Below are 12751 nucleotides of genomic sequence, written 5' to 3'. Positions count from 1 at the left end.
TTGTCAAAATTTCTCAATGGCTTTTGTAAAGGGGCAATTCTTGTTTTATTTGCTAGCTTTTTTCCCTCATCGATGGTCTCCCTGAAAGAAGGAACATATCTGTACTGTTTTGTTTAGCTTTTATCACTGGCTTTACTACAGGCATGACCTCCTGCTGACCAAATATGCAGACAGCAGCTATGTTGGATGACAGAAATCAAGCGCCCAATTGCCGGGTAAACAGGATGCTACACAGAACTAAAGAAAATGAAATGCAAAAATGTAAAAAAAAAAAGTCAAGTACAAGATGAGGCAGATGATGACAACACCTGCGAAAAAGCCTGAGCTCACATCACTGTGTTGCCTCTGGGCATTTAAAAAAAATCTGTTTTAAACCTCAGACTACTCATCTGCAATGTAGAATATTTCATTCAAATATTTATGTGGTGCTTATTATGTCCAGGCACTCTTCTAGGAACTGGTGGCACAATAGTGAACAGTACAAAGTACCTCTGCTACCGAGCTTACATTCTAGAAGGGGAGATAATAGATACATAATGTGATGTCGTCTTTGAAAAAAACATAGAACACTCATACAAAGCACTTAAAATAGCAGCTGACATTTCAATAGCCTAAAAGTGGAAACAACCCAAATGCTCATCAGCTGATGAATGGATATACAAAATGTGGTATATCCGTACAATGGACTATTACACAGGCGTAAGAAGGATTGAAGCATAGATGCATGTTAAAACATGGATGAATCTTGAAAATGTGAAGTGGAAGAAGCCAGATATAAAAGGCCACATATCATAGGATTCCACTTATAGGAAATATCCAGAATAGGCAAATCCATAGGGACAGATATCAGATTAGTGGTTGACAGGGACTGAAAGGAGGGGATAGGGAGTGACTGCTTGAAGGGTACAAGTTTTCCTTTCGGGGGGATGAAAGTGTTCTGGAACTAGAGAGGAGATGATTATACAATGCTGTAAATTTATTAAATGCCACTAGTGGCAAATTTTATGTGTATTGTACCACATTAAAAAAATATAGTGCCTGACATATTTTAAGTATTCTTAAAACTTACATATTATTTTTATAGAAAAACAAAAAAACCCATCTCTCAAACAGGAAATTACTTGGGGAAGTAGTATATGATTAAATATATTTTTAATCACTTGAATGCTATGAAGCCTTTGAAAAGCATGAACATGATCTATAAGGACTAATACGGAAAGATGTCTGAGATATATTTAGTGAAATAAAAAAGCTGCAGATCAGTATTTACGGTATGATTTATATTAAATCATGTTAAAATACACATGGCCATGTAGACACCTGTTAATACATGGCTAGAAAACAACTGAACTGGAGAAGGGTAATCTAAGAAAAGTGAAAATAGTGTTTCTCTCTGGGGTGAATAGGATGGAGGGGCCGGGCAATATTTTTGTTTGTTTTTATTTCATATCCTGCTATATTGATGTGTGTGTGTGTAATATATAGCACTTCAGGGCATTTGAATGATAAATTCAGAGCGAACGGTGTGACACAGCAGTCAAAATATCTAAATCTGCTCATAGAAATATAGAATCTAGAACATGGGAGGTAATTACCAGACTTGAGAATGAAAATTGATTGGCTTCATATGAGTACAACTTGACTTGTCACTTTCTCTGTGAAAATCTTCCTCCAATGCCTGGGCGTGGCTGCTGCAGGTGTCACAGGGACATGGCAAGTTTTGCTTCACAGAGTGCAGAGTGCACCTCAGGTGCTCAACAAATGTGTGCTCAGCCTGTCCAGAGTCCTGAAGAATAGGAAAGGCATACAGGGTTCTGAGCCTGTATTCAACCTCTCTCCTTGTTAAAGAATGTCTTAAAAAAATAAAATTAACATAGAAGCATAAGATAATATTAAGAATATCCATCCACAAGTCTGAACTCTTAAAAAAAAATCATTTTATTGATCCTTTACCATACAAAATTTATTCAAATTACACCCATTTGAAGTGGTAAGATCACAGCTAGAGAACAGGTCACCCTGTAACAAATCTATTTACAAAATCCATCATAAAAGCTTTTTTTGTTGTTTTTTACATTATAGTACATATTTTCTTTTTTCAACTAGCATACAACACAAAGCTAAACTGATTAGTAGTTTGTCTACTCCCAATTTTGGGAGAAATACTTCCTTTTTTACAAAATCACGTACCCCGTAGGAAAAGAAATTCCCACACCCTGACAATTGCCACCCGACTGCAACGCATCTTCCTTCAATCCCTCCTTCTCATACACACAAGTTGTCATGCACACACTGAGTTCTTACTTTCTTTTTCCTCGAAAGCTAAAGCTTTAAATACTGCAATTTTATTTACAGGATCTACACATAAAACAAAACTGAAAACAAGAACCACAACAAAAGACACAAACAAAATAACACTCTTAAAAAATTACAAACCAGCTAGAAAATATTCTGGCAGTGTTTACAAATTAATTGCTATTTTTGTACAAAATTGCTAAATAATGAAAATGGGAGTACTACATATCAACTTAAATAAAACAATTGCTATGCACAACTCTGTACATAAAAGACACACCTAACACTGTTTGACAGCTCATGTGTTGCCCTTTATACATTTTATTTTCTAAGGCTCACGCAGTCATGATTCGCACACTTGTAACTTTTAGCCATTTCATGTGTGAGCTTTAATAGCAGCAACTCAATGGTACCAGGAAACCTGCATACTTAGTACTTAAAGTAACACAAATACTGTAGTACTAACCCACTTTGTGTGCCAGATACTATGCCAAAAAGAAAACAATGAATGCGAACAGAATACGGTATGGACATCTAATTAATGTACACCAGTTAAGCCCATTAACTGGAAAAATCTTATGCATGAAGGAACTTTTAAGACTTATTAGTATTCCTTTCATTTTTAAAACAATAAATACGGCATTACATTACGAAAAGGTTCAACGAGAAATTCAACAAAACACACAACAACATAGTCAGGTGAGTTCAGTCTTTCGACTTTGGAAAAAATCAGCTTTGTGCAGCTGGCAAAGAGAATTACACAAAGCTGGAAGCAGAGGCAGCTAACCAGATGAGATAAATATGGGAAATGGGGAAAAGCTTGGCATAAATGGTTTCCCACACAGGAAAAAACCCCACAGTGCATTTCCAGTAGGCACTTAACACAAAGCTCCCTCTCCCTCCCCCACCCCTTTGCTTCATCTTGGACCACACCGATATTTTGTACCAAGTCCAGTGTGTGTGAGGGGAGGAGGCTGGGGACGGAGGCAGAAGAAGAAAAAGGAAGATAGTCTGCACCTTTGTTTTTCTTCCCAAACATACACCCATGCATACCCACACAAGTAGTTTAAAGTGCTGGTGTCATCTGGCTTGACCCCACCACCACTTTGCATATTGTGGAAATCTACCGAGAGTAAACTGGCTGGGGTGCTTATGGTTTTTTGTTTTTGTTTGTTTCCTAAGGGATATTTTCAATTCAATTAAACACACGAGTCGAGTGCCTACTATGTGCCTACCACTGTGCCAGGCACATAGCATTTCAATTTAACTGTTCGTTTTGAGGTTTGTTTTTAATAGGACTCCCCCATTTCTGCAGTCCTGAGCATCCAAAGAATGGATTTGAGGTACGATGCCACATTCCCAGGGGAAGACGGCCATTGCCACCTGCCAATGGGAAAGCCATTCTTGGACATACTGGTAGGATTTGCAGCTGACACAAAGCCTCCAACTTGGGACACCATTCCTGAAGAGTAAAGCAAGAGATGCCCTGGCATTCTATCGCTCCATTTTCCAAATCCTGACTTCCCTTGGTCCAATTCACTCCTTCATAGAGGAAGGGGACCAGGTTCTGGCCAGGACTCTTCCAGACCCCAACACAGTGGGAGTTCCTTATTCTTACCAGCTTAAGGAAATGCTGTCAATAGAATGCCACTCACACAATGGGGACATCTTTCTCCCTAGAGGCCTTTCCATCTGACCCCATCCTGAGAAGTGGTCTCCCTGAGTGCGGTGTAAGAGAGCCCTTTCCCCGGTTCCAGGGGCCCGGGAAGCCCAAGGACAGAGGGAACTATGCCTGTTGCTCCTTGGGACTGTTATGTCATCTGACCTGGTTCTCCTTTCCAATGGGCCACCCATGGCTCGAGCTCCAGGAATGACTTGTTCCAAGCTCCCCCTCTGGGGAAAGGAAGCAAGATGGGACAGTGCTTCTTGCAGAGGCTGGTAGACCTTAGATCACACAGGTTTAGATGCTCTGATCAGTAGAGGTTCTCTCCCTCTGCTTAAATAATATGAATTTGCAAAAACTGCTTCAAAGTAAACAATTAAATTGAAATGGTGATGGGTGCCACAGGAATGCTTAAATGGCAGCTAAAAAAATAAAAAGTCTAAAACGATCCACAAAGAATTCCTAAGTAGGCATTTGCTACAAATCAACTGGAAACTCACAAATACGTTGGGGACAGGGGAGTGGGAGTGGTTTATGGAGACAGGGAAATCCACAACAGCTTAGAGTGGCAGAACTCTACTAGTCTTCTGTATCTGCAACAAGTATTTGAAAACACGTTCTTCATCCGAAAGGCTGTGGAGGTTCTCTTGACCTCCTAGCGGGACACACAGTCCATAGCTTACACTGAATTATGACAGTAATTTAAATATTCCTAAGAAGAGCTGAAGAAATCCATTTCATACTTTTGCATGACTTCAAGTTTGCATTTGCTGCAGTTCCATTCCATATTAGCAGACCCCAAAGACATGCATTCTGCGGAGAAGGCACGGCTTGAAATGCTATTAAGGAAGATTGCTGTTTTCGAGTGGGCCAGGTGGCCAGACCCCATTCTACAGCCCATCCGTCAGGCACAGCAAGCCAATCCAGGAGGGAGGGAGGGAGGGAGTACAGGTGAGAGACACCTGATTGCACATTTTCTCACTTGCTGACTCATCCAGGAGATTTTGGAGCCTGGGGCAAAGCAGGGCTTTCCCAAGGGAGCCTGCAACTGTGCGTTTAGACAATTTGTTTAACTTATTAAAATGTCAGCTTTGTTCTGAAGTTTGTAGTTTACTTCATGATACTCTCTTGAAGGAAGAAGGTAGGAAGGGACAACACTGCATGACATGTTCTGGTTCCATGATAAAAAAATAATCGGTTTACGAGGAGAGTTCACACAAAGCATAATCAACTACACATGAAGTCTTCCACCAGTGGGAGCTTTTCCAAATCATAAGCATCAAAGAGATCGCTGATGCCTTCTTCCTCCCCAAGGCTCAGCAGATAGTCCTCTTGAAGCAGCGGAGGCAGTAAGTTCACAAACGGCCCTTCTAGGTTGGAAGGAATTTGGTCCTCGGTCTGCTGTAAAAGGTTGGCTGGGGAGGCCAGAGGAGAAAGGTTTGCCATAGAAATTGAGCAATCACTATGTCCTGAGTTGGTTGAAGCCAAGTCTGAAAGGAAAACATTAGTGGAAACAAAAAATAAGTTAGGAGAAAATCAAATTGATTTTCCTGGAAGAATGTATATGTTGCTATATTATAAAAGCATGTACCCTCTGCTAATGACATGATGACTTTTTGATACAGATCACCTTTGATGCTAACCAGCATGAAAGAGTGACTTGTGGCCTTTCCTTGTCACAGTTGACTCACTCATCTTTTAAAATAACTACTGTCAGCAAATAAGAGTACAAACAGCTCCAAAGACGAGAGGCCAATAAGTTAAAATACTTTTGTCCAATACCTTGTCATTGTTTTAAGAAAAACAAAACAAAACCTGTACACTGAAAAGATGGCTCCTAAGTAGAAACTCACCAATTTTTAAATTAATCTTTTTTGAAAAATCAGCTTATTAAAGATACCTCTAGGGTCGAGCCCGTGGCGCACTCAGGAGAGTGTGGCACTGGGAGCGCTGCCGCGGGTTCAGATCCTATATAGGGATGACCGGTGCGCTCACAGCACTCACTGGCTGAGCGCGGTGCGGCCGGTCTCAAAAAGGACAAAAAAAATAATAATAATAAAAAAATAATAATAATAAAAAGAGCCTGGCCCCTCCCCTCTCTCCCGCTTCCTCTCCCGCCATATGATCTCTATGCACATGCTGGTTCCCTTCTACTTTCCACTTGAATGGAAGCAGCCTGAGTCCCTTGTCAGATACAGTTGCCCCATTGTGGGCGGCGGATGTACGGTACAGCAGATTCCTAAGAAGAGCTGAAGAAATCCATTTCATACTTTTGCATGACTTCAAGTTTGCATTTGCTGCAGTTCCATTCCATATTAGCAGACCCCAAAGACATGCATTCTGCGGAGAAGGCACGGCTTGAAATGCTATTAAGGAAGATTGCTGTTTTCGAGTGGGCCAGGTGGCCAGACCCCATTCTACAGCCCATCCGTCAGGCACAGCAAGCCAATCCAGGAGGGAGGGAGGGAGGGAGTACAGGTGAGAGACACCTGATTGCACATTTTCTCACTTGCTGACTCATCCAGGAGATTTTGGAGCCTGGGGCAAAGCAGGGAGGGTTTGGATCCCATGTGGAGACCGGTTCCCGCTCACTGGCTGAGCGTGGTGCGGGGGCAACACCAAGGGTTGCGATCCCGTTGCCAGTCCCTGGTACAGGTGCGACACCGACGGGTGCGATCCCGTTACCGGTCAGTAAAAAAGACAAAAAAGAAAAAAAAAAAAGAAAAAAAAAAGATACCTCTACTAATCCATATAATAAGACACATCTACTCTGAATTTCTGTGGTGAAAAAAAGATGGTCTTTTGTTTTATCATTTCAGGTGCTATATTTTTTGCTCAGTATTAAATCAAACCTATTCATTTAAACCACTCCTATTCTTGCTGCTATATTAGGAGATAGTAGAGAAAAAACTAAATACATATCCCTGAGCTGAAAGTTAAAAAAAAAAAGTCATGCCATGGTATTCATAGGGGATTGGTTCCAGGAGGCCCTGTGGATACCAAAATCCACATGTTCCTTAAGTCCCTTAATGCTCATGTCCCTTAAGTCAGCCCTCTGTCCTGGAAGGATCGGCATTCGTGTATTCAACCCACCTCGGATGTGGAACCCATGGATACAGAGGACCGACTGGACTGCCAAGAGCTTCCTCTGCTCTAGGCACAGAGGGGAAAGGAGACGTTAGATTTACTTTCCTGGGGTTTCTGTCCCATATCTTCTCCCCATCACACTGGGTGGAAAAGACAGACAAAAATTCCCCGACAGAGGCTTTTCTCTCCAAACTCTGTTCATTTCCCTCTCTACTCCTCTCCGCAGCACTACTGAGAGGTATGCGGCCAAGTGCAGTTGATGACCCACCAAGATGGTCCACAGCTGCATTCTTCATGTCAGCTGCTTCCCAGAAGGAAATGCTTCTGTCTATAGCAAAGGCCTGAAGGGACTGTGTAAAGTGGGTGCAGGAACCATTTGCCCAAGATCATTATTTTACTCTGTAAACCACTCAGAATGCCTTTAAAAAATGTTATCTTAATAACAAGAGAAGTTTTTGTTTCTTGCCTAGACTTGTGGCTCCAGTACAGGATCCTTCCAGTCACCTTCATTTCTAACATGGTTTCCAAAAGACAAAAGTGGAATTTTACCTTTGGAAGTGGGTTTAGTAATATTCCCATTGTGGTCTTGGTTGTTTGTTTTCATTGGACTGTGTGTTTCAGTCTCTTCTGGACACAAGTAAACCTCAATGGGTCCTTGGGTACTCGCCAAATGTATCTGTAGGCTCTGTGAACAGAAGTGGGAGAAGTTCAAACCACATGTTCTTTTAGCAGTGAAAGCCATAGTAATTTTCATCTAAAAATGGGAAGTAAGGGTAGTAGTGTTCATTGTTCATCTTGCTTCTTCGTTGGTGGTCTAACTCTACCAATGACTGTCATCCTCTAGAGCAGGGGTCTGCGAACTATAGCCTGAGGGTCACATCCAGTCTACCAACTGGCTTTGTAAATAAAGTTTTATTGGAAGAGAGTCGTGCCCTTTTCCATTGTTTATGTCTTGCCTCTGGCTGTTTTCGCATTACAGTGGCAGAGTTGAGTACTTGAACAGTCCTGACAGAGACTGTATGGCTCACAAAGCCAAAAGTACTTACTGGCACTTTTAAGAAAGTTTGCTGACTCCTGCCCTAGAGAAAGAGAGCTATTTTGGGTGGTCAGTCCATAAAAATGGCACCATGGGGGAGGTGAATTGTGTTCTTTAAATATATCCTTTTGGGCCGAGCCCGTGGCGCACTCGGGAGAGCACGGCGCTGGGAGCACAGAAGCGCTCCCGCTGCAGGTTCGGATCCTATAGAGGGATGACCGGTGCGCTCACAGCTCTCACTGGCTGAGTGCGGTGTGGCCGGTATCAAAAAAGACAAAAAAAAAAAAAAATATATATATATATATATATATATATATATCCTTTTTCGGCAAATTATTAAAAGTTTTTTAAGTATTCCACACACAGTATTTCCATGTAATTGTTCCTTTATGGCAGGCCTTTTTAATGTTGATCTTTAATAACCAATTGATGAATAATACTCTTAAGCACTAAGAACTGCATTTATTAAGAGAATGCAGTATACTAATATTTAAAATTCTTCTTCATCTGGATCATAGAGCTATTATTATCTTTTAAGGTGAGAAGTCTACCCATCTGATTTCTTAAAAGTAAACATATTATAAATGATTAAAAAAAAATTCTTAAAATGTGCTAAGGTAAGTTGGGGGATACTTGAAAAAACATTTATATATCTATTCATGATGGGGACAAGACACAGGATAATCAATATACAATTTCCAAAGTGGTTCAAATTGATCAGAATCACCAGATTACTAATTATGAAAAAGAAAGTACAAGAGGGACAGGGCATCATATACCACTTTTCGTTGAATGCCCTGCTAGGTTAAAATTTGACTTTTTGGACACTCAATCAAAGTGTTAAACCAAACTGTTAAAATGTTTTTAAATTTAGGAATAAGTAAAATAAATAGGAAAGAATTATCAAGTTTTCAGGAAGGGACAGACTTTAACCCCGAGTCAATGATTTTTCAACTTCAGGAACTCCCAAAGATCTTTGCAGATGGGCAAAGATGCCGTCTCCTTACCTCCATTGGGTCAGGCACTTCAAGTCTTGTTTCTGGAGGGGCTTTCACAACTATAACAGTTTGGTCTTTAAGGCCACGTGTTTTTCGAATATCTTGATATGTAACATAAGCTAACGTAAGGAGTGTTAAGGAAACCTTCCATCTAATTGCCTCAGTTGTAACCATCATGAAAATGACAAAATTAGAAGTATGGAAAAAATTAAAGTATTTTATGACTTAATATAAATAAATAAATAAATAAATAAATAAATAAATAAATAAATAAATAAATAAATAAATAAGTCTTCCCTTTCAGATCTTCAAATGGGGTCCCTTCATGAGGGTCCCTTCATGAGTCATTTGTGTCTGGTTGATATGCTAAACAACAAAAGAAATGTATAGCTTTATCCTGCCCATTTCTAAAAAGTCTATGGCTATTTAAAATATTAAAAATATATAGAATAGTTAAAATAAACTATTAAAATCAAATTAAAATAAACTATTAAAATCAAAACCCATTTTAGAACATTCAAAATCCTCTCTTCTAGCTAAATGAAAGTATATATAAGGAAGTGATAATGCTTGAGGTAATGGGGGAAAAAATCAGTAGTTGCCAGGGTTGCAGGGGAGGGAGGCAGGGAGAGACGGATGAACAGGTAGAGCACGGAGGATTTTTAGGGCAGTGACGCTATTCTGTATGTACCATAACAGTGAATACATGACTATTTAGCAAAACCCATAGAACTGTAAAACACAAACAGAGAACCTTAATGTAAAATTGAGTTAATAATAATGTATCAATATTGGTTCATAATTGTAACAAATGGACCACACTAATGTAACCTGTTAAAAATAGGAGAAACTGTGTATGTTGGGGATGGGGAGTGGTATGAGAACTATCTGGATTTTCTGCTCAATTTCTCTGTAAACCTAAAATTGCTATAAAAATAAAAGCTATGACTTAGGGAAATAAAACTTATTTAGGTCAGAGATTTGAAAATCAGGGTTGTTTGGAGCACAGGTATTCCATGAACTCCAATGAGGGGTTCTGTCACTCAAATTGAATAATGGCATATTCCAATATGCAGAAAAAAATTTAAGCTCTTCTAACCATAAATTTTTTGAAACTGCAGTTACTTCTCTCTGCTATTAGCACATGTCGGCAGCCACCACATGAATGAATAAGTAGCAAATATATTAGCAGAGAACTTAGAATACTGCTCAGGCAGACAGCTTGTTTTCTTAAGTGCACCTGGGCTTGTTGTGATTACATATTGCTAATAGATAACAGTGTCATTATTTCTCTGTTAGAAAAATTGTCCTTTGTGTGATATTATTAACTCTACCAAAATTTCAGTGTTCACAAGGAGGAAAGCAGCTTCCAGGTGTTCTGCAACCTGAATGAATTTGAGAAACATTGATTTAGGGAAAGAGAATAAAATAGTATTTCAGCGCTCTTGGTAGTTACTTCTAAGCACTGAACAATTCTTTTAAGTGTCCTAGCAACCAAGCCTAAAAGGATATCATGAAAGAATATGGCACTTACTACATGACAATGTGAGCTTGACCCTTGGCACTAAACAGAATAGGTTGCATGGCTTTCTTATATAAGGGACATGGAGTAACATAGTAAATAGACAATGTCTTTATCTTTTTTTTTTTTTTTTTTTTTTTATGAACCCACAAAAAATGCCTAGGATAAAATAGCAATTAACAAATCAATGAAGGCATTTTGGCAGGTAATATAACTAATTGAGTCTGTGATCTAACATGTTTAATATAGAAAAAGTACTAAGAGAACCTAGAAGCTCTAAGAGCCCTTAGAATATTAGCTTATTAGAAACTGAAGGAAGCTATGAAACTACTCCCCAGGAAGAAGGCAGTGAACACCTACACAGAATCTGCGTGCACATTTACAGGCATCTATCACAGACTATCTTCTTCAAGTCTCAACAGTTGAGACAATAGTCAATTCAGTGTCAAGCTTGATAGTGACTGCTCTTATGGGAATCTGGGTTTTAGGCCACCACTTATCCCATCAAAGAAGCCAACCAATGCCTTTATAGAAGACTGAACAGTTTTGAATTTTTGCTGAGAACAATGGGGAAAACTGATAACCAGTTACTTACCCTACAACTCACTGTCAAAAAGCTATGTGACAAGAACTTATTAAAATAAAAACTCATCTAGAATTAGTCAACATGCTACAGGAAGGAAAATTTCAACACATTTGTGAACAAGCTGTACCAAACTGGGAAATGATTGATGAATTGAAATAAATTGTGCAAACATATTTTCTAATCTTACAAACTTCAAAGTGCTTCCTTGTGGCTCCCTCCTGAATTTGCCTCTTAGGTTGGCAATCCCCTGCAAGGAAGCTTTCATTTTCTGCAACAAAGGCCCCAGAGAAAGCTTATATAGGTGAAAATGCTATGAGCCACACGTTCCAAAAAGCTGACAATCGTGTGTTAACTACACAGCTCTCCCACAATGGGGCTCTGAACTCAAAAATGAATGAAACAGCCCAGGTGTTGTTGGTTTGATTCCTGTAAACCCACTCTGGCCCCCACTGCAGCTCAAATCATCACACCTCTTCTCCATCTCACTAATTATCAGCTAACAAGATTAATCCTTTGGTCAACAGCAAATGAACAATTGCAGGTTTAGAAAAGTGCCTGAATTGAAAATAAATGTCCTCATACCCTCCAAGGGAAGACCTGTTAAATATGAGCCACTAGAAGAATCTGAGAAGGACACATCTTATTTTTATTATCTAACAAAACTAAACATGAAATCATCAAAAGTTTGGAACTAAAATTAGAGATGGGATAACTTAAATATTGTTTTTGTCTTCTACCAATAACTGAGAATACTTGCAAATTCTCTTGCTGACATATGAAGCAATCTCTCTCTTATTTTGTCTGTAGTGAGATGATAAAGAGCGAGTTTTCCTGGAATGGTCAATAGATTGACAGCAAGTTGAGAACAAGAATTGGCTTTTTGTATTTCTATTTCCGAGGACTAATGTTTATAGATAAAATTAGATTTGGGGGTACTTCTGAAATCAGTTGTTGGTAGTGGGAATCGGCATAATGCACTTTAAAAGTTACAGTATGACTTTCCTATAGTCTTTTAAACCGTTCAACTATAACCCAATCGGATAGTTTCAACAAGTTCCAATTGCTACAATATCTGATGAAAAGAAAATAGAATGTGAGAACCCCAACAGTGACAGCTCACACCCACTGAAAATCTGGGAAGCCAAAGACGAATCTTAATAGTGTGGCCTTACGCCACGAGTGTATCCACATGCCTCAACCATACATGGATAAAATGCTTTTAAAGAAGCAGTTCCTGGGCCGGCCCGGTGGCGCACTGGATAGTGCGCTGCTTGGGAAGCGCGGCGGCGCTCCCGTCCGAGGGTTCGGATCCCACATACAGACCGGTTCCCGCTCACTGGCTGAGCGAGGCGCGGGAGCAACACCGAGGGTTGCAATCCCGTTGCCGGTCCCCGGTCCCGCGATGAGGTCAAGGGTTTAGATCCCTGTATACCCAGCTGCCAAAATAAATAAATACATACTCTACTGTTTGGAGTTATGGAGTTATGCTCCCCTCTTTGAGGGCAGAGTATCTACATAAATTATTTGGATTTCTTCTGCATGGGAGATTTGTCTCTTCTCCATA

The 12751-nt window shown here is 39.8% G+C and overlaps 1 protein-coding gene across 1 annotated transcript in view; it reads right to left on the bottom strand.

Moving 5' to 3' along the window:
• Window positions 1-1915: 1915 nt before the first annotated feature.
• The window catches only part of E2F3 (E2F transcription factor 3), a 17744-nt gene continuing 6908 nt past the window's right edge, over window positions 1916-12751 (bottom strand). The window contains exons 5-7 of the mRNA XM_008572453.1: window positions 9089-9203; window positions 7595-7730; window positions 1916-5448 (exon numbers count right to left, since the gene is read on the bottom strand). Coding sequence (XP_008570675.1) covers window positions 5186-5448; window positions 7595-7730; window positions 9089-9203 — 514 coding nt within the window. The 3' untranslated portion in view covers window positions 1916-5185. The remainder of the gene's footprint in view (window positions 5449-7594; window positions 7731-9088; window positions 9204-12751) is intronic.

This window comes from Galeopterus variegatus, unplaced genomic scaffold (assembly GCF_000696425.1).
Source record: "Galeopterus variegatus unplaced genomic scaffold, G_variegatus-3.0.2 Scaffold786, whole genome shotgun sequence".
NCBI lineage: Eukaryota > Metazoa > Chordata > Mammalia > Dermoptera > Cynocephalidae > Galeopterus > Galeopterus variegatus.
This window is presented reverse-complemented; position numbering and strand designations above follow the sequence as displayed.